This window comes from Lipophrys pholis (assembly GCF_963383615.2).
Source record: "Lipophrys pholis genome assembly, chromosome: 14".
Lineage (NCBI taxonomy): Eukaryota > Metazoa > Chordata > Actinopteri > Blenniiformes > Blenniidae > Lipophrys > Lipophrys pholis.
In genome coordinates this window covers 19,620,732-19,647,021 of record NC_137633.1, presented here as the reverse complement: position 1 = coordinate 19,647,021, position 26,290 = coordinate 19,620,732, and the positions used below count along the sequence as shown (strand labels likewise).

General features: G+C 42.5%; 1 protein-coding gene across 2 annotated transcripts; it reads left to right on the top strand.

The window, feature by feature from the left end:
- Nucleotides 1-231: 231 nt before the first annotated feature.
- On the top strand, nt 232-24,762 carry LOC308119399 (zinc finger protein DPF3-like). Of its 2 annotated transcripts, XM_080479388.1 has the most exons (10): nt 232-278; nt 12,324-12,484; nt 13,771-13,878; nt 17,325-17,449; nt 18,429-18,524; nt 18,990-19,050; nt 19,585-19,626; nt 21,073-21,213; nt 23,763-23,876; nt 24,024-24,762. In XM_080479388.1, exons 1-10 carry the CDS (start codon nt 247-249, stop codon nt 24,182-24,184), a joined length of 1,041 nt encoding a protein of 346 aa, XP_080335514.1. In that variant the 5' UTR covers nt 232-246; the 3' UTR covers nt 24,185-24,762. The 2 variants fall into 2 exon arrangements, with proteins under 2 accessions (XP_080335514.1, XP_080335515.1); XM_080479389.1 differs by lacking the exon at nt 19,585-19,626 and having other exon boundaries at nt 24,024-24,552.
- Nucleotides 24,763-26,290: the final 1,528 nt, after the last annotated feature.

The following is a 26,290-nucleotide window of genomic DNA, read 5'->3' as shown; positions in this document are numbered from 1 at the left end:
CCAAACAACAGTGAGGGTCTCTTTAAATAAAAAAAAATAAAAAAAAAGTAATTCAGTTGTGTACAATACAAATAGAAGGGAAAACCCTTTAAAATAATTTTGACAGTTTACACCATTAAGCCACGCCCCGTCCGCTCATGCCGCGATCCTATTGGTCCACGGATGCGAGCCGCTCCCTGATTGGTCGGCTCTCGTAGGTTTCCCTCAGAACTGCAAGACGCCGATATTGCGTTACATTGTAGCAAAATGGCGGCTGTCATTCAGAATCCACTAAAAGCGTAAGTAGTCTAGACATTAACGAATTTTCCCCGACTGCTACTTTGTTGCCAACTCGCTCGTCGCGTGCGGCCCTGTGTGCATGTCGTTTCCGGCCGTGTGCATGGCGCGAGGCGAGCTGTCCGGCTTCATTTTGTGTACTTCTTGCATGGCAAAGTAGCGCCTGTTACAGTTCTTTTATTCCGGCAGAATTCAGAATTCAGCGTTAAACATGTGCAGACGGCTGCCTGACATCCCCCCCCTCCCTGCACGGGGGAGCCGAGTCCCCCCACCACCACAGCACCGGAGACTGTCGCCTCTCCTGGGCTCCACATTTCTTTGAAAACTGTCGACAACGTGCCGCTGCGCTGCGCCGCGCCGAGGCGTTAAAAAGCCGATTTGGTGGCCGCTCGGCCGGGGCTCGGCGGCGGAGCACAGCCGCACATTCCCCAAGTCGTTTTTTATAGTTGCTGTGAATTGTGCGACATGTCAACTTTGGCTCCAGACGTGGTCGGGACCCGGCGGAGGCGAAGGGAGGAGGCATTTTGGATTTGCATGCTTTCGCTGGCGAGAAAAAACGACAAAAGTGACAGAAAATAGAGTGTCACTTGAGCTCCAGCAGCTCGTGCAAATGACATTTTCACCCCTTAACTTTAGAGCTGCACTCCACCTTTTTCTTTATTTTTCCCCTTTGTTCCTCTATTGTTTCACCAATTCCTCTGGTAGACATATTTGTGCACAAGTTAGGCTACAGTGAGCCTCCCTTTTTGTTTTTCTCGACAGTCCATCTCTATAATGTTTCTTTTGGGCGTCATTGTACGTGACAGCCAGCAGCCAGGCTGTGTGGATGTGTCCTGGTCACCGTGTGTGTGTATGTATGTGTGTGTATGTGTGTGTGTGTGTGTGTGTGTGTGGAGGTGGAGCAGGCACCACCACTGTGCCTTTAAGTGGAGGAGTGCTGGAGATTAGCTTGGTCCAGGATCCTGGGCCCATCTGTCAGTGAGAGATGCTCCGACAGGGAGGAAGTGTTGGGCGCAGGCAGGAGAACCATCTGCCTCTCCACAGAGGTACCCTGGCACCTCCAGGACCCCTCCACACCTCCAGGCAGCACCCACACGGTGCCCTTTGTTGCTGTGGTATTGTTGGTACACCTGGGAAGATAATGCACCTTATTGTCAACTATTTCTACACATTGATCAATGGCCGGCCTGTTGTATTGGATTGTTTGCTGTAAAGCAAGTTGATTTTTAGAGGTGCAGAGCCACCGTGAAAGGCACAGCTGATAAAAGATCCCGTTGATTTCTATGTGTTGAGATATTAGGTATTTGTTTTTAGTCCCCCTCTTGCCAGTGAAATTACACCATAGCAACCCTTCAATACACATTTTCCCCTTTCAGTGCCATTATGTTGTGGAAAAGTTGACATTTCATTTAATATCTTGAAGAAAAACTAGGATTGCACCAATAACCTTTTTTAAAGGACGAGGTAAATTATTTCTGAAGTATTTACCATTAACTACTTGCTGATACCGAGTACCGATACGAGTACTTATTAAATGCCATTAAGTCTCTGTCGACACGACAATATGACAACATCCATTAAAAAAAGTGCTGCTTTTACACTGCAGCAACTGACACGTTGACAACGATGTAGTTAGTAAACAGGGCCATCAGAGGGTGCTGTTGCTTGTTTTTGTAATGAAACCACACAAACGTGTGGGCAGAGAACAGAACGGTATAAAAAAAATAACAAAGTCGAGAGTACCCGACATTCATATGGTCTGACGACGAATCAGGTGTTATCGAGGGTGAGTCTTAATTATTAAGATACCAATATGGACCATAAAACTAGAACATGGGCCGCGAGTCATATCGCTACGGGGCCGCCATCCGCATAAGCAGAAGAAACTGTTTTACCACTGGGAATTGTGCCTGTGAAATAAAAGTTCTGCCTTGGGAGCCGGTATAAAAAAAAGTCACGGATGCAGTGGATCTGAACAAGGGTGTCTTGTAAATGGATAAAAAGTGAAGAAAGTTTTGCAGATACACTCGTTTTTCATGTCGTATAAATGGGGCCTAAACCTAATTTATGCTCCACACACACACACACACAACGTGTGAAGGCTATGCGTTGCTGCGAACCACTACATGTAAGCATGTAAGCCCCTTAACTCTTTAGCATGTAGCACGGCTCGCCATTGCGTACTGAGCAGCTAAACTAATGAGCGACATCGGGCTAACCCTGCTGGTCCAAACGTCTCAGGTGATTAAGTTGCTGTTGTTGTACGAACTAGCTTTTGCCTCCTCTTGGTGTTTTTTTTTTCATTTTTATCAATATTAAAGAATCTCCTGACTGCTGATTTTGCTTGTGCTGTCTTGCCTAACTGCGGGCGACGTTGCTCACACATGACGCCATGTTGTTCACACTGGGTTGTATCTTTTTACGAGTACTCCATGCAGTATCTGACTCGATATTGCTATCAGTATTGGTGCATTCCTAATCTTGGTATAGGTATTCATAATGTTTTGGTCCAGTGAAAGGACATCATCATAACAACCTTTCAGTACACACTTTTTGCCAACTCCAAATGTTTCCTCTTTGTTTCAGTGATATTATGTTGTGAAAAAGTTTATATTTGATTTAAAATGTTAAAGAAAAACAAGAAAATGTTGAGATTTACTGAAGGGGTTTCAGCAAAATACGGCAAAATATCACAAAACCCTGCCTTCGCCGTGAAGGTTGTGGTTTTGATAGTGAGGTTACTTCTCAAGAAACAATATAAATGGAACATGGCACATTTTCAAAAGAGCAAAAGCATGTTTTTTTAATTTATGAATTTAAATTTATTCCTAACTCCACAGTTTTTTACACAGAAGCAACGTGAATGTTGCTGGAAGTAACTTGTTGAATCTATGTAAAGATCAAGAGATTTTTCTGTTGTCAAAAGACATGTTTACACATTTCTTTGGTACAAAGACTAAGATTGTAAAAAAAAAAAAAAAAAGGTCTCACATATCCAGATTTTGAATGCATTAAGGACCATTATTTCTTTGTAGACTAAAGCTGGCTTTCACTGCGACACCACTAATGTCTCTGCTGAGGTTTCAGTGTTGTGTTATGTCCACTATAATCTATAGTAGAAACGTTTGCAACAGTAGTTGTATTGTCATTTTTCCCTTTTACAAAGTCATCCTACGGCCCTTATCGGACCGTCTGGTGGACCGGTTTGAGCCACCGAGCCCTTTGTTTGACACCTGATCCATACTGTCTTTAGTCCAGTCAGAAAATGTCAGAGTGAATAGTAATTACTGGTGGTCTTGGTAGTTGCTCACTAAAAAACAAACTCTGAAAAAGTCCAAAAAAGCTTTTCTGAAGACAAACTCACGACTTCCATCGAATTAATAAAATAACTGAAATTTCACATACTTCATAGTTAATAATAACTTGGGTTGAGTAATGATGCACATTTTTCATCTTTGCAATATCAACATTTGTATTGTACACGTCACATGAAACTGACTGAATTGTAGATTATATTTCCATGCACGGTGCATTAAATGTTCTGCATGTCAACATATGTGGCCAATAAGACGGAGCCTGACTGCAACGATTGTGTTGATAACAGAGCATATTTCACTTCAGTATTTAGACATAACATCATACCTGGTAAAAAAAAACAGGAAGAAGTTAAAACAAAAGCACCAAAAAAAAAAAAAAAAAACAGACTGTAAACAAAGAAAATCGAGACTGCTGGTGGGAACCGTAGACATGTGATCAACAAACCAGCTACGAGCTCTATGTGTGCCGCCACACGCTCCAGTTCACTGTTGAAGAACGTATCAGTCACACACATTTAGCATGTAGCATGTAGCGTGGCTCGGAGTTACGCGCTGAGCAGTTAAACTAATGAGCGACATCGGGCTAACCGTACTGATCCAAATGTCTCTGGTGATTAAGTTGCTGGCGTACAAACATAATTTATAGCCTGTCTTACCTTTGTCATTCTCATTAATATTAAAGAATACTGGCAACGTTGCTGATGCATGATGTCACGTAGTACTTGCCAAGTATTATTGGGGAGCTTTTTACGAGTATGAGTACTCCATGCAGTATCGGCACCGATACTTGTATTGGTATCGGTGCATATCACGATTGGAATACTCTATTGTTGCATATTGATGGTTTCACTAAGATCGTTCGTCCCTGGTGACACCCTACCACTCAGTTCAAGAGTCGTCGCTAAATGATTCTGGAGAAGGAAGAAGGAAAAAAAAGAGCATTTTCTCATTAGTCGTTTGACCGCGCTTGCACTTTCCCCACAATGCCCTGCTTCACAGATTTACCCACCTGGGAATTGGCCAATACAATCACAGCCTCCTGAACAGCTCAGCAAAGCACTTGATGTAAAAGTGTTCAATGCAAATGTTTATTAAATACTACTCCAGTGTCATATAACGCACCTGTGCGTTTTACGAGCGCGGGATTGTTGGAGGTGTTATTCGAAGCTCATTTTGATGAGGCTGATGTCCCAACGTGCTGCTGCCGTTTCATCTCGTCGAGATTTTAGCATTCTGATGTGGAATGTCTCCTTGCTATAAGCTGCGCTTAATGAAGTGTTTCAATCTGCTATAATTAGCCCCCGTCTCTGGTTTCTGACTTCATTTCACACGTTTGTCAGATTATAATTAGTCACACTTGACACTAATTGGATGTCGCTCCTGTGGACCAGTTTGACCTTTTTTTTTGTATTAAGATGGTTCACTTTGGGGAAATGAAACGCCCGGGTTTGACTTTGTTGTGGAGACGTGGCGGATGGAGCTGCAGCGCGCAGGTCTGCGTGGGGTCTGTCCCCTCGTCTGTGCGCAGTAATCTCCAGAATCTGCTGATTAAAATGGAGTCTGGAATATTTAATTAATAAAGAAGCACATAAAGCTGCTCATTTAAATTTAAGCCGGAGCTGGAGTTTTCTGTGGGCCCGGACACATCTCTCCTGACGTTACGTCAGTCCGATCCTTCCCTCGTCTGTCAGCCGGCTTGTCATTGGCGTTGAGTAGACTTTGAGTGAGTCAGGCCCTGCTGTTTTTTGGCGCTGCAGTGTGGAGGTGTACGGTCTGGTTTTGCTCCTGCCCTCACCCAGACTGGGTGGTTCTGATTGGTGTAATCAGATGTTGTTGTCAGGATGCAGCCGCTCCGAAAGCCCGCCCCCTCCCTTGTTATGTGGTGGCTTCAGCTTCCTGTGGAGCAGCTGTGCACCTGCAAATTTGAGAATCCTCCTCGCCAGAACAGAAGTTCTCCACATCGGATTTTTCTCTCCTCGCTCGCTCATCCGAGTCCGTTCCCTTAGGGTCATTTTGAAATAGGGAGTTTTGTCGCGAGCGTGGACGACTTCCGTCGAGCTGCAGTGTAGTTTGTCGCCAGATATGCAAAATGTGTGTTGACACATGCTCGCATTACCAACGCAGCCATGTGACACGGCAAACCGTTGACAGGAACACGCTGATAGCGGAGGCCCCCGCTGCCCGCAAGATTTGCTTTTGTTCCTCGCCCTCATGCACACACTCACCTTCTCTACTCAGCTGGAAGACATTGAGGATGTGTAGCACATACCTCTGAGGCCCTCACACACACACACACACACACACACACACACACACACACACACACACACACACACACACACACACACACACACACACACACACACACACACACACACACACACACACACACACACACACACACACACACACACACACACACACACACACACACACACACACACACACACACACACACACGCACCATCGGCTAGAGTCGGCTAGACTGCAAACTATATCCTTGTCTGTGTTGCATTGTGGGTCTGTTTTTTTTTTTTTTTTTTTTTGATCATCTTTTGGCAGTTTTAGTCGAATTTCTTTCGGGAAAACTAATTGCTGAGAAATGTTGTTCATGGACGAGTGAGTGAGGCAAACAAACACGTAAACAAGCCAATGGTTTATGCAAACCAGTGGCTCCAGACCCACTCAAACAGACGTCAGTTACGTTGTGGTCAGTGTAACATAAATCTATTTTGGGCGAGTTTTGTTTATAGGTGGTGTTTGAAAATGTTGGCGAAAAGATCATTTTGTTTGGAAAACTGCACAGTATACAAACAAATAATGTAAATAGTCACAACGTAAACAGGAAGCCAGATCGTAAACTACGATGGGATGACAGTAATTCTTAGATTTATTTGACGCACCGGCTGATTGCATGTTTTTGGTTTGTTCTAGCTCACTTTGAGTAGGATTGTTTAGACAAAAAAAAAAGAAACTTGGTGCTTAACTAGTTCCCTAATATACTTCCTCTTGTGTTTCTGTGTTTCATGGAGGAGCGGGCAGGTAACTTTATTTAGCAAAAACCTCAACTAGGAATAGAACATTACCCACCGACTGAGTTGGGAATAACACGTTGCTGTAATGCCACTACCTTTAGCAGTAATTGCTGTTATGGATTTAATAACTTTCCGTGAGCTTGCTGCTCCTTAAAACAGCTGTGTTTACTGGAATAACAGCTCATTAATCCTGAACTAACTCAGTCCTCCTGACAGCATCATGAAGGACGTCTGTCTGTAAGTAACATTAACCCGTGTCCAACATGTATCCGTGAATAAATATCGGCTTACCTTTTTATAGGAGCTGTCTGCATGTTGGCGCTTCATTTCAGCTGTTTTGTTGCTGCTTTTTTTCCCCTCAGAGTTATTTGTTCATGAATCGCTTCCCTTCAAGAGAAGCTCTTTTTCGTATTTCAGCGTCACTGCTGAGAATTGTATTCCCCCTCATGGGATTGCAGTTGGAAATACGGTGATTTGATAATGACGTACACCACTCAGACAAAGCAAAATAACATGTGTGACTAATATAGGGTGCGTATTCCACTATTTGACTTCCAAATAACTGATGTAACTTTCAATTATTAGACTGACCCACACAAGGCTCAGAGCTCCGCTCATATGTGTCAAAGAAACTCGACATTAAGATTTGGAGAAAGACTATTAAATGTAACATGCAAGTTAATCTTCATTAACTGGTTAATTAAGTCTATTACTGTTTAAAGAAGAAGCTGTAACTCGTACAAAACTGCCCATATGCATATTGTGATGTGTCTTGATCAGACTCCATCAGTATTACTAACCACCACCAGCCAGAGGTGCTGCTGTCTGAGCTGTTAACACACTCATGATTTTATGCAGAGATACGACGGCTTTATTTTCTATCAGCAAACAATGAACAAAAAAAAAATTGCCAGCAGATCCCATTGCAAGCTCTTTGGGATTTGTTCAGTCTGATTGAACGTGTCTTCGATCTCGGCAATTAACTCTGCTGATAACAGAAACGATAGCATAAACAATGACAACAAAGCAGCCACATTCCAATAAACCGAGTTAACAGTCGCTCACTGCAGCCTCTTAGATTTCATACAAGTCAACAGAAAGTGGGCAAACAGAAGCGAGAGCTTCAAGGAGGGGGGGTATTCGTGACTGCTGAGATGGACATGATGCGTTTGTGTGAGTCTCGCTCCCCCCTCCTGCGCCTTTGGACGCGTGGGTCTTGTCACTCATTACAGGTGTCGGAACGATCTCTCACCTAAAGCCAGTGCACCTGCTGCCCGTGGCGGGCGGCGGGGGGGCTGTCGTGGCGTTGTTAGCTCCCACCACAAGATTTTCACCCACTTGTTTTGTGCCGTCACTCCCCGGCCCCTCTCCTCGCACGCTCGGCAGCATCCTCTGCCCGTCTGCTCGACTCGACTCGTCACTAAAGTTTTCTTGGCTCGAGCGCGCGGCCGTGATGACTTCAGGGAGCGTTTACAGCTGGTCTGCTTTTAGTAAACTGATATGTCACAGCGCGTCGCATCAGAGCTGTGTTGATATCAGGGAATGGTAGTGAAGCTCACAGGTTAGTTTGTCTGAGATTCACAGTTGAATCTGAGAATTTCTACTCGAGTACCAATGGCTTAATCTGGAAGAGCCCTACCTATGTTTTATATTTGTGTGAATGCATGTTTTACTGAACTGAAATGACAAAAGACTGAACAAAAAGTGGTGTTTCCATGCTCTACATGTCAACATATTTGGCCAATCAGATGGAGCCCACTACACAACATGCCCACCCACCAGGTAGATGTGAGTCTGTGAGCTCACAATGTGTAATATTTTGCAAAACAAATTTCAAAGACACTGAAAAATATTTTTATGATTTTTCCTGCCTGCGTCTCAGGTTGCGTTTACACAACATTTTCAAGTGAAAACAGAAAATTTCTGTTGCATCTTTGGTGTCCGTTTACATGACAGCGGTGCTCGAAGCCACTGAAAATTTAACTTTTTGAAAACACTCAATACCCCGTCTCCATGGAAACGCGGTAAAACGCAACTTTCCTGGAATGCTACTGCTGTGCACACGCACCACAACCCTAGTAAAAACCTTCTTCTGCACATGTGCGACATATAGCATTATCATCGTAAATTGACTCTAAACTTAAATGACTGCCGGTCCAAATTCCCCTGGGACTTGGTAGCTTGGTAGTTGAGAATCACCGTCATAGCAATGGAATGTCTGTCCATAAAAAATGTCTGTGTACTTGCCATTGTTAATGTTTATAGAGTATTGTTCCATGTGCATGTGTGTAGTTTCATTACAAAAACAAACACGCTAACGTGGCCCAACATGCTCATAACATTGTTTTCAGCATTTCTCCCGTTTCCATGTAAAAGGACATGGCTTTCAAAACGTCGCCATGTAAACACAAACCTTTTCTGAAACGAAAATGCAAAAATGATGCGTTTTCACTTGAAGCGTCTCGTAAACGGGGCCTCAGACTGGCTGACCTGTAATCGATGTATTGGGCTGCCTGACTTAAACTGTGCCAAAGTAAATGAGCAAACTACTCTTCTTATGAACTAAGGATAGTGTGAGATACTTTATTAACATGTTCTGTTAAAAAAAACAAAACTATTTTGTTATACATATACTGTATGCATATATATTTTGATAAAATCTACGAAATATGCAACAAAAAGATTTTGTTGTATTTATCATCTCTGTACTACCTGCCATCAACTTGAAGTTGAACTTTATAGAAATAAAAACAACAAATAAAGAATACTCACACTGGTACTTGCCTAAAATTTATTTAATTGTAATTTTAATTGTATGTAAACTACGGATGTTAGTTCAGCTGCATTTAATTGGATGTGCATTCAATTTAATTCTATTTAGCGGCATAAAATATTTACTTTCAAAGAGCATTTCATAGAAAAATTGAGACTGTGACCATACTTAGGATTTTAAAAGTGAAGTCGATTACGTGGTGTAAATTGTACTTAAGTAGCAGTAAAATTAGATTCTTGGATGTAAAATGTAGAAGCCCCTATAATACGATCAAATTTGTAATTCATTATCCAAGATAATTGATGCATTTCACCACAATTTATTATTTTCATAAAGAGACGAGTATTATGAGGATTTTAAGCCTCTAAACTTGGTGCTTTGCTGTGTTGTGATTCTGCTGTAAAACCTCTCGAAGCCTGAGCTGATGGGTGTTGTTTCTTGGCAGGAAAGACTTTATGAATTCTTTACAAGGCAGAGAGTGCCGCTGATATGATTATAGAATACAATAAAGACAACGTCTCTGTATGGTGAGAGCAGTCGGAGGGAGGAAAAGTAGCTCCACATTTCATTAGTGCTCATCTACTCGTTAGCCGTTTTGCACCTACGTGCTTATTTTTTATATTTTTTGTGTGTTTTCTTTTCCCCCTGTACTTGTGTTTCTCACACCTTTCCACCCTTCCCTGCTCTCACGCTGTACCTGTGATTGTTTGCTCTTCTCAGTCACACTGACGCGAAGCTCCTCTTTCCCAGAAGCCTGGCACACTGTGGCTTTGTCTCTGCAGAGGCTCGGGGCTTTGTGCGGGACAGCATTCCTAACGCGGCTGCTCATCTGCTGGACCTTGTCTCAGCTGAGGGCAGGATGGGGGGGGGGGGGGGGTACGGTGGCAGACGAGGCGAGCTGGATCTGGAAGACGCTGACAAATCAGCCTCCCACATCCTCCGCTGCTAGTTTAAGATTCCAGGCTCGACTCGCAGCCCGCAGCTCATTAGTTTCTCTCCAAAATGGCCGTCTCCCTAATGTTGTAATTGGGAACACGTGGAGGAACTTCATTATTGGGATGTGGGTATGCTCATACCAAAGGAACCGGTGGCTGTCGTTTGGCCTTTTCGCCCCGCGATGGAACATCAGGTTGAGGGAAGCACATACGAAGTACTTTGTCATGATTTCCAAGTTACAGCGTTTACCCCCGTCTTTGATATCGTCAAATTAGAACCTGCCCTTGTGCTAGGCGCTCTGCTGAGATTAATTAAGTAGGCTAATTACCATACCAGGCGTGTGGCAGCGATTGAGGGCTTGAATGTGAAATATCCTCCCCCATTTCACTCTGAATATTAACATTGAAACCCTGAGGGACTGCCAAAATCTCAGTGGCGCTGAGAAGAAGTGGAACTAAAGTGTGAGAGTCTGAGCCTGGTCGGAGGAGTGACTTCGTATCAGACCCCAGATTCGGTGTCGCCCTGATAAGCTACTTCACTCAGTGCAAGCACACAGCTCGCGGCCTGTCTCGGATCAAATCAAACAAAAAGCCCGCAGAGGTAATAATATGTTTAACCTCAGGAGTGGGAGCAGGAGAGTCGTTGAACTGCTGTAAATGGGCTGCATTGTTTTTCCTCTTCATGAGTTCTCCCCATGGCCAGCTGGAAACAGGAGAGAGAGGCTCAGCTGTCAGCTCCATCCTGAGATTGAACAGGCTTTGTTAGATGTTTGAACAGACAGTAACAGCATTATTTGGGCTTCTGGGGAATTGCTTATATACAGACAGTGCTAAAGGTGATACACACCTCGCTGGAAGGAAGCAACTGGTTTCTAATCTGCCTGTGTTGTTGCGTCTATAACAAGCTGGTTTCATGAAGATTTTCAAATATCCTAAGAAGGCTAATCTACATGTGTGAGGGGTCGATGAATGCACCTTTATAGTTGGTGGCACAAGTCTTCTGCCCAGTGGTTTCTGGATGTTTTCATTGAAGACTTTAAGAAAAGCTGCAGACCCTGTGATGTATGATTTGCCAAAACATTACAGTGAATTTCTGTTCTAGATTGTAAAAAAACGTTCTTATTGTGACTTCCTTTGATATGCACAAATCTAATTTTGACACACTCAAAAGTACTTCCAGACCCCGGGTTAGGTACCACGACCTTTGTTCTCTCTATAAGCTGTGACCAAACACCACTGAACCTTTCTCCAAGTACCAGAAACCATGTGGGGAACTTGGTGTGTTCGCAGGCAACATTCCCCCTGCCCAGGGGCTTTCTGGGGTTTTTACTTCCAAAAGGTTCATAAAGTTTTGAGTTTGCAGTGCTACCACCCACCTCTCAAGCAAAAGAATTGGATTGTAACTAATAGCCCTGTAATCGTACCTTGCATGTGTAACTGGGATGAGACCCAGATGTCGGTCCAGGACCTTTTCCATCTCTTTACTTGGGGACCCCCAAGATGAACTAGAGGAAGAACCATTGGTCTGAGTTTTGTTTTCTCTCAATTTTACCACTGTGACGCCATGTGGACTAAGTGGAAAGTAAATGGATGATTGAACATATTACATTGCAATTATTTAGTTTCCAACTCCCATTTCCCTTCATTAGCTAGAACGAGATCAGTGATAGAACATTTGCGAACCAATGACTTGTGTAATATTCCAGAGGTAAATAAAGTGAGACTTTATTTACCCCTGTGAGTAGATTCACAAGCTTTTTAATGGTATTGAAGAGAATCAGATATCGCCCCACTTGTGCAGGCTGCAACATAAAGTGGCAACTTAATGCATCACTAATGGCCCATTGTACATGATGACTACTTTATCTACACTGTATTTCTGTCTGTCGTTGTTTTTTTCTACTGCTCATGCCTTGCAAGTATCTATGTAAGCACTCCTGTATGTCAGCCGCAGCGTGACCTCTGCTGTGATTGTTCCCTCCTCCAGGTTGGGCGACCAGTTCTATAAGGACGCCATCGAGCAGTGCCGCAGCTATAATGCCCGTCTGTGTGCCGAACGCAGCGTCCGCCTGCCATTCCTCGACTCTCAGACCGGCGTGGCCCAGAACAACTGCTACATCTGGATGGAACGCCACCACCGCAGCCCCGGTGGGCACACACACACACTCAAACACTTACATGCATGCATTAAAAGAGAGTGTTTTTGGCAGATCCAACTTAAATGATGTCTTTAAACCACAGCTGAGCTTAATATCAGGAAACACAACTTCTCTGTTCCTCTTCAGTCTACCTTTCTGTTTAAGATTTAAATCATAGTCTGTCCACTGGTTTCTGTTTTTGCTCCTTTTTATTATTGTATGTACAACATGTTTCATGTCACTTGAACACATCTTTTGGAGAAGTCTGGTTTTTGAATGAGATGTTTTCATGAACTCTCAAGTATGGCTCAGGAAATCACATTTTTTAACAAATTATAAATAAGTTACTTTATTTATGACACCTTTTGTATACGTTCTGCCCATTGGGAATATGCAGTGTTAACATGCAGAATAGATTTTGTGCTGAATGTGGGTTCAGGTATAGGTTTTCTGCTCTTTCAGTGAAATTTAAGCAAATAAAGCTCAAAGTTAAAGTCAATTTTGCAATTTTGGTTGCAACTAATAAAAGCTGCAAATGTTTTTTCCCACTAGGGTGCAGCAGGAAAAATGTATTTCAATGAGAATGCACTCATTATACATTAAAGATTTGAACTTGGGTTGGTTTTCTGAGAAAATATGTAAAATGACAACAGTTACAGCACTTACAGAAACAAAACTATGAAGTTATTTAAAGGTTATTACATGAGCAATCATATTGGCCTATATGTACCCTCTGACCTGAAACCAGATTAACATTGAGCAAATATAGTTACCAATCTGAACCTTTTCTAGCTGAATGCAGCAGTGTTTGTGGGGTAATATATTATATGTCTGCACCAGGTAAGAAGTTATTGCCACAAATGACCCAATTTTATCGTGAGTGGAGCCAGATTGGTAAAATATTCCCATAATAACCGTAAGGTTTTTCTTTGTGTGGAGCAGAGTAGATGAAAATGTGTGGATATTGTCACTAAACAACAATTAATACTGAAAATTACTGCAGTCTCCACATAAAGCCAGTGTTAATGATGCAAAATACAGTGAAGTTTCCCCCAGAAGTCACGGCTGACAGCATGGTTTTGAGGCTATGTTTTCTTTGAAATTTTCATCATTTTGTTTGTCAGACCAGATTGGAGCCTCTTGCGTGCCGGTTTTAGCCCATGGGCCTTATGTTTGACACCCCTGGGTTTATGGCAAAAGAAAATAAATGGGGAAAACATGCTTCGCTATTACGTGTGAATGCTGAATTATTATTTATTTTATTGTAATAAATGAGGTGTTTGTGTTATTTTTCAGGGGTAGCAGCGGGGCAGATGTACACGTACCCCGCCCGCTGCTGGAGAAAGAAGAGACGGCTGCACAACACCACAGACCCCCGCCTGGGCATCTATGGCCTCCAGCTTGGTAAGACCTCTGCCACCCGCCCTCCTCCCACTCAGCCGGCTCTCTGTCCCCGCCATGTCTGCACCCACCTTCTCCACCTCCTTCAGCTCATGTGATTACTGGTGATGATCTGGAATAATCTGGCTAAAAGCATATCACTCTGTCTCAGCACAGCGAGCACAACGGGCTGCCAGTCACTTTTGCAGAAGATGAAATGTTCCTATGTTCACCCTGGCCGGTAAACTTGTTTTGTGAGAAGTAGAACATGTAATTAGATTTACCACAGCTGGGAGCAGCGAGACAGAGTTCGGCCGCTGCAGACACTATTTAATAAATGTTATGGAATGGAGTTTGGCCTTCTCTGGCTTCCACTTGAAACGGCTCACTCAACACATTTACCCTCTTCCCTATACTCCCCATCTATCTTATTTTCTACTTGCTACCTTCCCAGCTGATTGGTTTTGTCTCATTCTCTCTGCCAACTCTTTCATCTCTCGCTCTCTGTAGTCTGCCATGCAGCCTGTGTGTGTGTGTGTGTGTGTGTGTGTGTGTGTGTGTGTGTGTGTGTGTGTGTGTGTGTGTGTGTGTGTGTGTGTGTGTGTGTGTGTGTGTGTGTGTGTGTGTGTGTGTGTGTGTGTGTGTGTGTGTGTGTGTGTGTGTGTGTGTGTGTGTGTGTGTGTGTGTGTGTGTGTGTGTGTGTGTGTGTGTGTGTGTGTGTGTGTGTGTGTGTGTGTGTGTGTGTGTGTGTGTGTGTGTGTGTGTGTGTGTGTGTGTGTGTGTGTGTTTCATGTGGCCAACATCCTGAGCTCATGTAACCAGACTATTCTGTGCCCGAAGCCTTCGTACCCACTGGGATGTTACACTATCCTAAGGAATGACACAAAAACAAAGATGAGGAATCTGAAATAGAAAGATTTTTCTCGTTGCTTCTGGGATTTTTCATAGAATTGTCAGAGGTTGGAAGGTTAAAGGGGAAAAACATTATGAGAGAGAAAGAGAGAGAGAGATTCAGTGATAGCATATGAAGCAAGCCTTTGTTTCCCCAACACATCCTATTGTAGCCTATTGTTTTCCACTGAGCTTGCGCTTGCAGAGACCCCTCCACCACCATCTCCACCTCCCCGCCGCTGTCCCTTCCCTCCTCCCAACAACAGAGGATTGCATGTGCTGTCTGCGCGTGCCCGGCGGAGGTAGAGACGTACCCTGATTTAACCTGAAGTCTGTTGTATGGAACACGTTGTGCAGCTGGCCAGAGGTTGCCGGCGCAGGGCCGCAGCCTCAGTCTGGCTCGCTGTCTAACGGATGGTGTGCTACAGAGACTGGGGCTGCATGCAGAATCAGCTCCCTGCTGCAGGCTGCTGCCGGCTCTATTTTTAGCCCCCCAGCTCCCATGGGTTGAGAGGGAGAGAGAGGGAAGGGAGGGGGGGTTGGTGGTGGTGGGGGGGTTGTCTCGTCGTCGCGGAGAGTTGAAAGTCAACGTGTTCAGACACAATGGTGAGGGGCTGCCACCACATGGCGAAGCCGCCCGATTCTAGAGCAGCGAGTTGCATCTGCGACTCACGCCCACCCCCCGTATCCTCATCTCACCTATGCAGTCCTCTGTTGCTTCAGCCCTTCACGCTCAATAGTCTGCAGAAGTCTGTCTACCAGGCGCAGCGCGGTGATGAATGGCTGATGGAAAGCTGGAGCCGGGGGACTTTGAAGTGTGTCCTCCTTTCAAAGATCCACAAAGCTACCGGCTGATCATGAGGCTCTCTGTGGGAACGAGATTGTGTAAATAAGATGTGCTGTCAAAGCTTTTGTTTGTCCTGCTTTGTCTGCTCAACCTGCTCACCTCCTACACTGTTTGTTGAGATCTTCACTGTAAGAGGAGATATCTGCATGATGTGTTCAGGTTAGAGCGATAAGCTACTTAAGAATGCCGTACCTCAGAGATTCCTATGAACAGTCTGCACAGTGATGGAGTGTTCAGTGACCATGCATTTCACTCCGAGTCAAATTGAATTGATGTTGCTCCAGTCATATATACTAGATGGGATTTTTCTGGGGGATGGGGAGGTCTACATACCCCCCCATCAACTAAATGATTTTATTTACCCTGGGGAGGGGATACAATTCATGATAAACATTAAAAAGTATTTCAAATCAAAAGCAGAGCAGATCTTAGTCACTCTAAATTCACACACCACACACTTTGCTACTCATTTTTCAGTTCAGGTTTTTGTCTGAAAAGTCCATATATGTTGCTTCGATATCATATATTTTACACCTATGGTTTTGCGCTATAGTTTATTCTATAATTTAATTTGTCCTTATTATTTTTTACCGTAAATACAGTTCTGAAAATGTGTGTTTCCATACAAAAAAGTTAATTTGGGAAAAGAAACTGTCTTTATATGAAGCCTCACAACTATTAGACCTGTTCCACTAATATTTTGTACAAGAACAGGGGAGTCAAACATAAGACCCGTGAGCCAAAACCGGCCCACAAGACGCTCCAATCTGGCCAAACCACCAAGCAAATTGTAAAAATGTCAAAGAAAACATTGTTTTTTACTTCGTTGCTTTCGGACTATAATCTCAAATCCATGCTGTCAGGTTAAGTTTTTAAAAACACACGTAATGCAACAGCTATAGAAGGTTTTTGGGACATTTCACTATATTTTGCGCCACGAGGTTTCATTGAGGTTGTAGCAATTTTCCATAGTCGCTTGGTTTCTATAAGAACATCAACATTTTCATAACCTATGCTCTGCGCCACAACAAAGAAAAAGTTTTCATTTAAGGATCATTATGGCACTATTTTACTGGTCCGACTCACTCGAGATGAAACTGAGCTGAACTTGGCCTCTGAACTTAAATACGTTTGACACTTCTATACTAAGAAATAATTGTCAAAGTGCGTTATGAGTACTACCAGCAGGAGCTCCTTCTAGTGGTATATAGAGGAAAGACCTGTTCTGTCAGATCAAAACAATTATTTGAAAATATTTTTATACTTGTATTTTCCTTTTTATTTTGCCTCAATGTAAGCCTGCAATGTCTGCTTTGTACGCTCTGCACATGTTTACTTAAGTTACATGAAATATAAGTTTCAGTCTCATTTAATCGCCTTTTATCAGCATATTGGTAAACCCAGAGGGGGAAACAGCCCCTCCCGCTGGTTTCTTCACAAATCGCACTCTGTTAAAATAGTTGTGATTCCACATTTGGCCTTTAATGGGTCTATTAAGTGTGGAGGAGATGAAATGTAATGAAAATATGTTTGCAGGACGCCGCTCTCGCTGGAGTCACAGATTGTGGCTCCGCCGCTTCCTGCTGTCCTAATTATAGTGCTTGATGGTGATAACAGAGCGGGAACATTTTCACCTGACGTGAACCACAGATACGAGCCGCTGGTTTTCAAACAGCGAGCTGCAGTGACTCTTCACATGCTGCGTTTGTGTTTTTCTTCTGTCTTTGCACAGATGGAGGACTGATGTCCAAGGACAGTTTGCCCACCCAAAGCACTACGCTGGAGGCTCTGCTGCGAGGAGAAGGTCTCGACAAGAGGAACAGCAAGAACGACGAGGAGAGCCTGCTGGAGATCCAGGTGAGGGGGAGAAATGTGAGCGCTGAGAAAGGATTTAGCACCGGGGGGGGGCCTGGCACTCGCAGCGGTGCGTTACGCCCCGACTGGTTACCACGGCAACTTGCCAAATTTTTTCCAGCTGACCTGTGTGGCTCGTTAGCTGACCAGCGTCTCGCTGAGAGGCATTCTGGACTTGTGGACTAACTTGTTACCCGCCATTTACCAGCTTTTATGTGCAGCGAGAGCAACAATCGACACGAGGATACAGACGGAAACGAGGTTTTGTTCTGAGTATTTTCATCAGGGAACATCTTTCCTGCACCGGGTTGTTTTGAATGACCGTCACAGCCACACCCGAACAACATTCCTGAACCCTCTTTTATGTGTCACTTGCCTGATATATACAGGATAATTACTTAAAACCAAGTTTTCTTTGGCCATTTAGAGGTCAGCGGGTAAAACCGGAGGCGCCGGTTATATACTAATATACTCAATGAACTTTATCCAGCCTTGCTAATTTGCAAAAGTAAAATCCACCTTTGAGCCTTTTTTTCTTTTAAATCAATGAATTGTGTTGATTCCAGCTCTTTTTCTGGCGACTTGCAGGGTTTCTTGGCCGTTCACACCCACCAGCAACAAACTGCTGCCCTCGTCAGATTTGAGTTGGGTCCTGCGAGATTTGCAAGATTGCTATCCCAGTGCAGCTCAAAGCAGTCATATCTCCCCAACATCACACATTCCTTTAGATTGTCATGTGGAAACAGGCACTTATACAGGAACGACGTACAGAAAGACGAGGTGTGGAGCACGCTGGCTCTTTAATTTTCTCTTTAACGGTCGTACCGCTAGTATCCAAACTTGATGCATTTCAGCCTCCTAATGAAAACATTTATGCAGGAACAGATTGTACAGTCCTGCAGTCCATATTTCCTGCATAGGTTTTTTTTTTTTTCTTGAAAATGAGTTTTAATCAGTATGAAATTCTGTCTGCTTGTCTCAGAGGGTCCTGGAGGCAGACGCTGCAGAAGACGCTTTCAATGACGACGACGATTTCGAGGTGGACACTCCCAAGAGGAGACATCGGGGCAAAGGAAGAGTAAGTACTCTCTTTTCAGAAAGGTTTTGTGTTTGCATGGCAGCATTTTGAAAACGATGCCCGTTTACATGGCAACGGGAGAAAAGCTGAAAATGATGTTGTTTTCCTTTTGGGCCACTAGTGGGCGCTGTTAGTTGTTTTTAAGAATGAAACCGCACCCACATGTACAGAGAACAATACACTACGAACATTAACAATGATGAGAAATGAATGCGTAGGAGCAGCGCTTCCAGAAAGTTGTGTTTCCCACCCCCCCGTTTCCACAAACGACGGTGTCGGAACATTTTGGATAAACTCCACCTTGGGAGCCCCGTTCAGAAACAGCTCTTGTGTAAACAGACTTCCAAAACGTAGCCAAAATTTTGCCTTTTCACTTGAAAATGGGGCCCCGATTTGCAGGTTTACAATGAAATCACATGACTAAATCTCGTGTGTGATTGTGGGAAATGTGTGTTTTGCCCTCAGGGTCGGGGCTCAGGCCGCAGGAGGGCAGATCTGGATGACGACAAGCCATACGTCTGCGACAGTAAGCCGACGAGTTACTTCCTCCTAACGTGGGGTTTTCTTTGACTCTTTGAAACTGCATTAGTTAAACCACGCCTCCTCTTTTTATAAAACCTAATTCATGCAGTCAGTCAAAATTCTGCTCCTAATGTTAGATTAGAAGTACCACATTCAGTGTATTATTGTCCACAATCTTCTTTAAAATGCCTCTCACTGAGCCATTCAATTGCTTTCAGCACTGCTGTTTACCCGCTACGTAATGCACCGTGCTAATGCAATCACTTCTCTATATTCACTCGCTTTCATGCAACTTAGACACACACACACTAAATATACATATCCTCACACTGGATTATTTAATAGAGTTTTCTTCAGATTATCTTTCAAATTAGATTCAGCGTGAAGAACTTCTCCGGGTCACTGCTGTCGGAAAGCTCAGGAAGAAATTAAACTAATGTCACTGCAATCTCCGTTATCCTCACGGGTCCTTTTGGATTTGACTCCACTCGTCTCTCTTCCTGCCATTTACTTTTGCTTTGCTTCGTCTCTGTTTCAGACAGATACAAACAAAAGCAGAACTCAAAGTCTTCGACTTCAGGTACCTTGATTCCTCTCTGACACGTTTTGTTATTTTCTGACTTGTTTTGATAGATTGTTTAGCGCTCGGGTTGGTTATTGATTTCGCCCCGATATTGTCTTACTTCTCCCCTGCTGATGAATCTGAACTCTGGTGATTTTGTTGTCTGAGTTGGACTTTTATTTGATGCACAGTTGTAATCCGATCCTCCCCTCTCGATTGGAGCCAGACGTAGAGCAGTAATCTCCATTTAGAGGTCATCGCTTCTGTTTCTCCCACTCGTTTTGATACGATCATCAAGCATTTCAGCTTCTACGATAAAACCCATCTGCTTGTAAATGTTTCTGGTTTTCTTTCTTTCTGACTTGCACTCAGATTTTCTTTCACAAACACCGGGTGGGTGTGAGACTTGTAGTTTTGTGAATCAGAGCATGCCGAGGCTTTGTTGAGCACAGGTAACCAGATCAAGGAAAACATTCCGCCTCTGCGACGAGGCGCAGGGCGGCTGATTGGCCACCTCGTGCACGTGAATTTCATAAATGTCAAATGAACCACAGTTTTGGTCAATAAAGCAAAACTCTACACACAAATGTGTAAACTGGATTTAAAAACAAAAACGGGAAGGTTGCAGTGATACTGTATATATTGAATTATAGCAAACTGGAAAATTAGATCGGGATTAGTTTGGAGGGTTTGTCGGTATTAAGAGTAAATAAATCCAATGTTAAAAATACGTGAAATCTAACTATGTGTGTTTTTGCACTGCTACAGTTTTTAGTGATTAACTTACTGCACTCAAAAATGCAAATGTTAAAGTGGAAGAGGGTACGTCCAAATGTGAAGAATGAAGAAGTCGTATAAAGCTACTTCAGGGCTCCAAACTGGCCAAACCACCGAGAAAACATAGATTTGAAATCAAATAAAACATCATTTCATACACAACACAACGCTGAGACCCGAGCAGAGATATCAGTGACGCTGCCATGAAAGATAACAAACTAGAATGAGCTTCAAAGCCGTGAATTTGTAAAACATTCATAATGCAACAGCTTCAGGGGGAAGGTTTTGGGACGTTTCACTGTGTTTGGCACCACAGGATTTCATTAAAATTGTCTTTATGTTCAAATTGTTATCATTTTCTGTAGCAGGTGTTTGGTTCAGGTAGAATATAGACATTTTCATCACGTTTACTCTCCACCACAACAAACTAAAAGTTTACATTTAAAGGTTATTATGTCACTCACTATTTTACTGGTCCAGCCAACTCAAGGTGAACAAACTAAAAAAGAACATAATAAATAATTAACACCAGTCAACAATGTTATTTCCACATAGTAGCATCAGTTTCTGCCTTCATTAGATGATCTTTGGGTTGGTGGGTAAACTCTTTGTCTCGTGGTGCACTGTCGAAATGGTTCTTTCCTTTAATAAATAGAGCTACTGAACCTTTGCTCTGGTCTGTTGCAGTCTGTGCGAAGCGCTACAGGAACCGTACAGGACTAAGTTACCACTACACCCATTCCCACCTGGCGGAGGAGGAGCGAGCCGGCGGGAGGAGCGCGGTGGCGTCCCGACCCCCCTCCGTACCGCAGCCCGACAGACACAAACGTAAGCCTCCTGACATCTGCAGCAGCTGCTCGAACGTCCCGTCCTCTTTTATTCTCTCATTTATCACCGCATGCTGCAGGTAGGTTTGTTTGGGGGTTGTTTTTTTCTTTCTTTTTTTTTTTCACCACTGGATTGCAGCAGCTGCGTTCAAACACTTTCCACCGAAGGTGTTTACATCCGTCCTGTTTGACTGAAATGATTTTTATTGTCCTTTTGTGCCACAGGCCTTAGATCAAAAAGAAAGAAAAGCCTCACACCATTGGCAGTTGTCACACAAAAGCAGGAGCTAATATACCGCCTGGAAGCGTTTCCAGTACAGAATATCAAAAGGATAGTATAATATGTATATGTGCAGTCATCCCGTCTTCCCAGTGGTAAATCAGAAGCTCTAAAGTCTGTGATAAATCTGTTTGAGCCGTTCACACCACAAATAATTCCGGAATCACCCATCCAGCCAAATCTAATTAAGGAAAAATGTCAAATGCATAAAAATGAGTCTGTGACTCTCTGTTCTCCTACAGGCTGAAGAAACTGACATCCAAAGTCTCTGTTCTTAAATGCACAGCGAAACTAGTCTAGCAGATTGTATTAGAACTATAACAAACACACACATACAGTAACTTTCAGTTTCAGGGTAAAATGTTCCTCCACGAGGAGTTAAAAGGTTTTACTTCATTCAATAACAACAGAAAATGATTCATAAACTCCTGATATTATTATTATATTATTAACAAAGTATCCATAAGGAACAAAAACAGAACAGTTATTGTGCTTTAAAAGCTTTTAATTTTAAATATTACCTTTCTATTTCTCGTTTGAAAGTCTTTTTGAGTTTGAGGTGGTCACTGAATCTTTAGTTCACGCTTACAATTGATTTATTCTCCAATAATTTCATTTTTAATTATAAAATTGTAGTTTTCCTGTCCAGTTATTATTAAATAGTACAAAAGGATAAACTTTTGCTGAGAAACAGCATCGCCCTGATGACTCCATTATTCCTGCTGATTGTCCCCATCACATCCGACGGCTTGAGTCTAATGGGATAATAAATAGAATATCTTTCATATGTTTTATTTTTTATTAAACAGCCTCTCAGGCTGAGAGTTTAGAAAATTATTATTTCACTATTATTTGACATTGTCAACCGACCAATCATTAATCAAATGGATTAACTTACTTAAGACAGGCTTTATGATCTGAGTTACATTTCATTGCCAAATGTGTGGAAAAACAATCCTGCAGCTTTAATAATGATGACTTTCATTCTTACTGCACCTCATCTGAAAGCCCAGAATGTAGACGCTCTGAAAATCAAGTCAGACTGGATGTCTCTCATGCAAAAGTCACTTTCTTTGGGGTGAAAAAATATTTCCATGTTTGGACTTGGACACTGTAAAATTGGAACGAAAATCACTTTATTTTGGCGTAATGGGTGTTGCTATAATTGACCACATGTCGTAGTAAACGTCGTTTTATGTTGTCGGCTCCCTGCGGATCAGAGAAGAGAAACATAGTTCGCTAGTTGGGTTGAATGTGCCGTGACAAAAATGACACTGAAAGTCTGGTTTAGCACGAAGCGAATCGTTTCAATGTAAGAGATACAGACATGTGTGGTACATCATTTCAATCGGAATTTTATTGTGAATAAAATGCATCAAGTTCAACATTTTAAGGCATAAAGTGTGAAAAAATAAGTGGGTTTTTTTTCACCAAAAAGCCTTTGATATACCTATTAATAATATTATTATTATTGTTGTTGGCTACAGCAAATCAATTTTGACTAAGCCATATTGTGTTTAAGTATTTTTCTAGCGAGATTGACGCCAACATTATTTGCCTGGTGAAAGAAATGAACTGAGCGAACCTTTGTAAAACTTGCACATGCAGATTTGTTGTCACATTCGAATACCTGTATCGCCTGTGATTAGAGATTTAGCTTTATTGACTTCAGATTCAGAATCCTGATTCGTGTTAGTTTTTTTTTTTGCATTACATATGTATGTTTTCACAATCATTAAGCATTAATGAAGTAGATTTTTCTCCTAAAATGGCAGTGAAATGTAACTCAGATCTTGATGTCTGTCAACAAATGATTCACTTATACGGCGGCTTTCCGCCACTTGAGCCTCCGAAGGGCTTTGCACTATTAATCACATTCACTCATTCACACTCACAATGGAGGCGGCCGCCACGGAAGGTGTTCAATCCGTCCATTGGGAGCAAGGACGCTCCAAGATGGGGATTTGAACCTGCAACCTTCCGATTGAGAGACGACCTCTCTACTAACTGAGCTACAGCCGCCACGATCAGTCAAGAATATAATCAACCAGACCTCAATGTAAATTGGACATTTTCTATTTTTTTTTTTCCTATTTGTGAAGTTTTGTCTTGTTGAAGTCACTTTGAGCTTTAGTCTGTGTAACAGGAGCTTTGATTCACTTTCATGTTGGACGGCTCACACTTGAAGATGAGCTTGTTTCCTGTTAAGGTAATACCACAAGCAAGCTAAAAGTACTTTTTGTTGTTGTTGTTGTCTGCCCTGTGTGCAGGTCCAAAGGGTCCGGGCGGGACGGGCATTCCCAACAACTACTGTAACAAATGCCACGGCTCAAACAAGAAAACGGGTAAATCTGGGACTCCCTGCTCAGCCTGCCAACGCACAAGTGAGTCCTGAACAATGACATGCAGTTTTTTTTTTGTTTTTTTTTTGGAGGATTCTTTTTCTTTTGGGATTTTTTTTTCTTTTGGGATTTTTTTTTTTTTTTCCTCACTTGTAAAAGCTGTTGTTGCTCTCCCGTGCTGTGTGCCAGCTGTCCGCGGAGGAGAGAAGGAGGACGGGACTTTTACTGGAGCCGAGGAGCTTTTTGGCACCACCTCGGAGAGCGACACTTCCACCTTTCACGGCTTCGAGGACGACGAGCTGGAGGAGCCGGCCGCCAACAGCAACGGGATAACGGGCCGTCACAGATAGAGCAGAGCCGTCACCTTTAAAGAGACTCGTTTTCTTTTTCTTTTCCCCCCTTTTTTTTTTTTTTTTTTTTTAATATGGATTAACCTCTGGCAAAAATCTGCTGCTTCTTTTTCAATGTTTTTGTTTGCAGAAAGCACAAAGTGATAATTTCAGGACAGAAATGCAAGTGGTATTTTATCTACTGAACATTGTTAAGTAATTTATGAGCGTTTTTTTTATATATATAAATGAATATATATGAACTTCTAAGGCAACAAAGGACAGTCGATTAAACGAGTGACTCCAAAAAAACACACACAGAAAAAAAGAACAGACGAAGTTATTAGAGTGATTTTTTTCCCCTCAATGGAGCAGAAGAAAATGTTATGAAGAAAAAAACAAAAAAAAAAACACTGGAGAAGTTGCAGAAAAGACATTTTTCAAGGCACGAATGAGAAGTTTGGCAGATGATTGAATGTCATTGTGGACCCTTACAGAGCTACTGGATGTTTTTTTTTTTTTTGTTCTTTTCTAAATCAGTAGTTGGTGTAACTATGAAGGCCTCTTCTTCTGCTGTGACTCTGGATTAAACTTGTGTGAAAATGAAGGAACCAATGAAAGGACTGCCGCAGGCCACAGGAAGGGTTTGATTGAAGAGGCCTGGGTCGTCTGTAACCAGCGGGAGGGACGAGATCAACCAAAGGTGAGGATGACGAAGGCCCCGTTTACAAGACGGTGTTTAGTTTCTGGAAAGTTTCAAACGTTTTTAAGACGATGTCCATTTACACACACAACCTGACGAATAAGAAAAAGAGCATGTCATCAACCTTAAATTATTTAACTAAATCCAGGATCAAATATTTTGCGTAATTTTTCCATGCTTAAAACTGGACTGGAGTATTGATAAGATTGCTAAAAACAGCTAAAATTGCGAGCCAGCTTAACCCGGTCAGATTTTTAAAAAGATCAAAGAAAAATATGGACTTTAAAAAAAAAAAAAAAATGGTTTTAAAGCTCCATGAAGCTTTCAGAATATGTAGTGTGAGTAAACATGTTGCTTTCATTTTTGTTGAATCTGCATTCTACGCTGAATTTCATAAATGACCAAATCTTCAGGCTAAAAAAACGGCTAAATAAGGTAAAACGACAATAGGTGGAATCGCTAAAAATGGACAAAATAGTAATGAGGAAAAAAATAAATACTCAAAAACGGTAAGACAAACATGACAAATTGTTATTATGGCTTTTATTTTTGAGAAAAAGGATGAAAAAAGAAGAATTGCAAGTTCCGGTAAAGCTGCACCAATCATTAGGAATGGCCGAGCTAAAAGCTAAAATAGCTGAAAGAGATTAAAGTAGCCGAGATGCATAAAATGACTGAAGTGGGAAAATCTATTAGAAAAACATTTTATTAAAAATGGCTACAAGAGCTCATTCACATACATTTTTTCAAGGCTTTTTTCTTTTTCTTTCTTTTTTTATATAAATTTGAAGATCCAGGCAAATTCGATTTAACAGAAAATCGTGAAAATTCGTCTTGGTCTTGAAGGTTACAGACCCCCTGCTCTAAACTCTAAACTGAAACTGTCCCATTGACTCTAAACTCACACCTTGAAACTCAACCCTTTAGACTTGTATTATAAACTTGTCTTAATTAAATCTACTTCAGGTTTAAACTCTTTTACCCATTTTGTTATAATTTCTTCTCAAAAAGACAAGATTACAATGCGCCCCCTTCTGGTCCGGTTGCGAACTGCACCTTGGAAATATCCTCACTGGCAGAAGAACTGCAGTGAACTTCTTATTAAAACATTAAAGTTTGGGTCTAAAAACCTTCAAACGGAATAAGTTCACTGCGGCTCGTCTCTGCAACGGCTTCACTGGCGTGCTTGACATGCGAAACATTCCACCTGCATGTTACCGCCGTCATTGTGAGCTCTTCACCATGCTGACATGATGGTTTAGCTCAGAGCCTTGATGTGCTCCAGTGCCGCTCGCAGGCTCAGTGTGTGAGTCTAACCGCCATTGTGTGTGTTACATAGGGGCGCTCAGCACACTGGCATGTGGCCCGGAGCTGGGAGGGCGACCAGCGGAGGAGAGGACTTAACCCTCACAAACTAATGAGCC

Coding starts and splice junctions, on each gene's coding strand:
- LOC308119399 (XM_080479388.1), top strand. CDS start 247: ATGGCGGCTGTCATTCAGAATCCACTAAAAGC. Junction 13,879..17,324: donor CATCTATGGCCTCCAGCTTG/GTAAGACCTCTG, acceptor GTCTTTGCACAG/ATGGAGGACTGATGTCCAAG. Junction 17,450..18,428: donor AGAGCCTGCTGGAGATCCAG/GTGAGGGGGAGA, acceptor TGCTTGTCTCAG/AGGGTCCTGGAGGCAGACGC.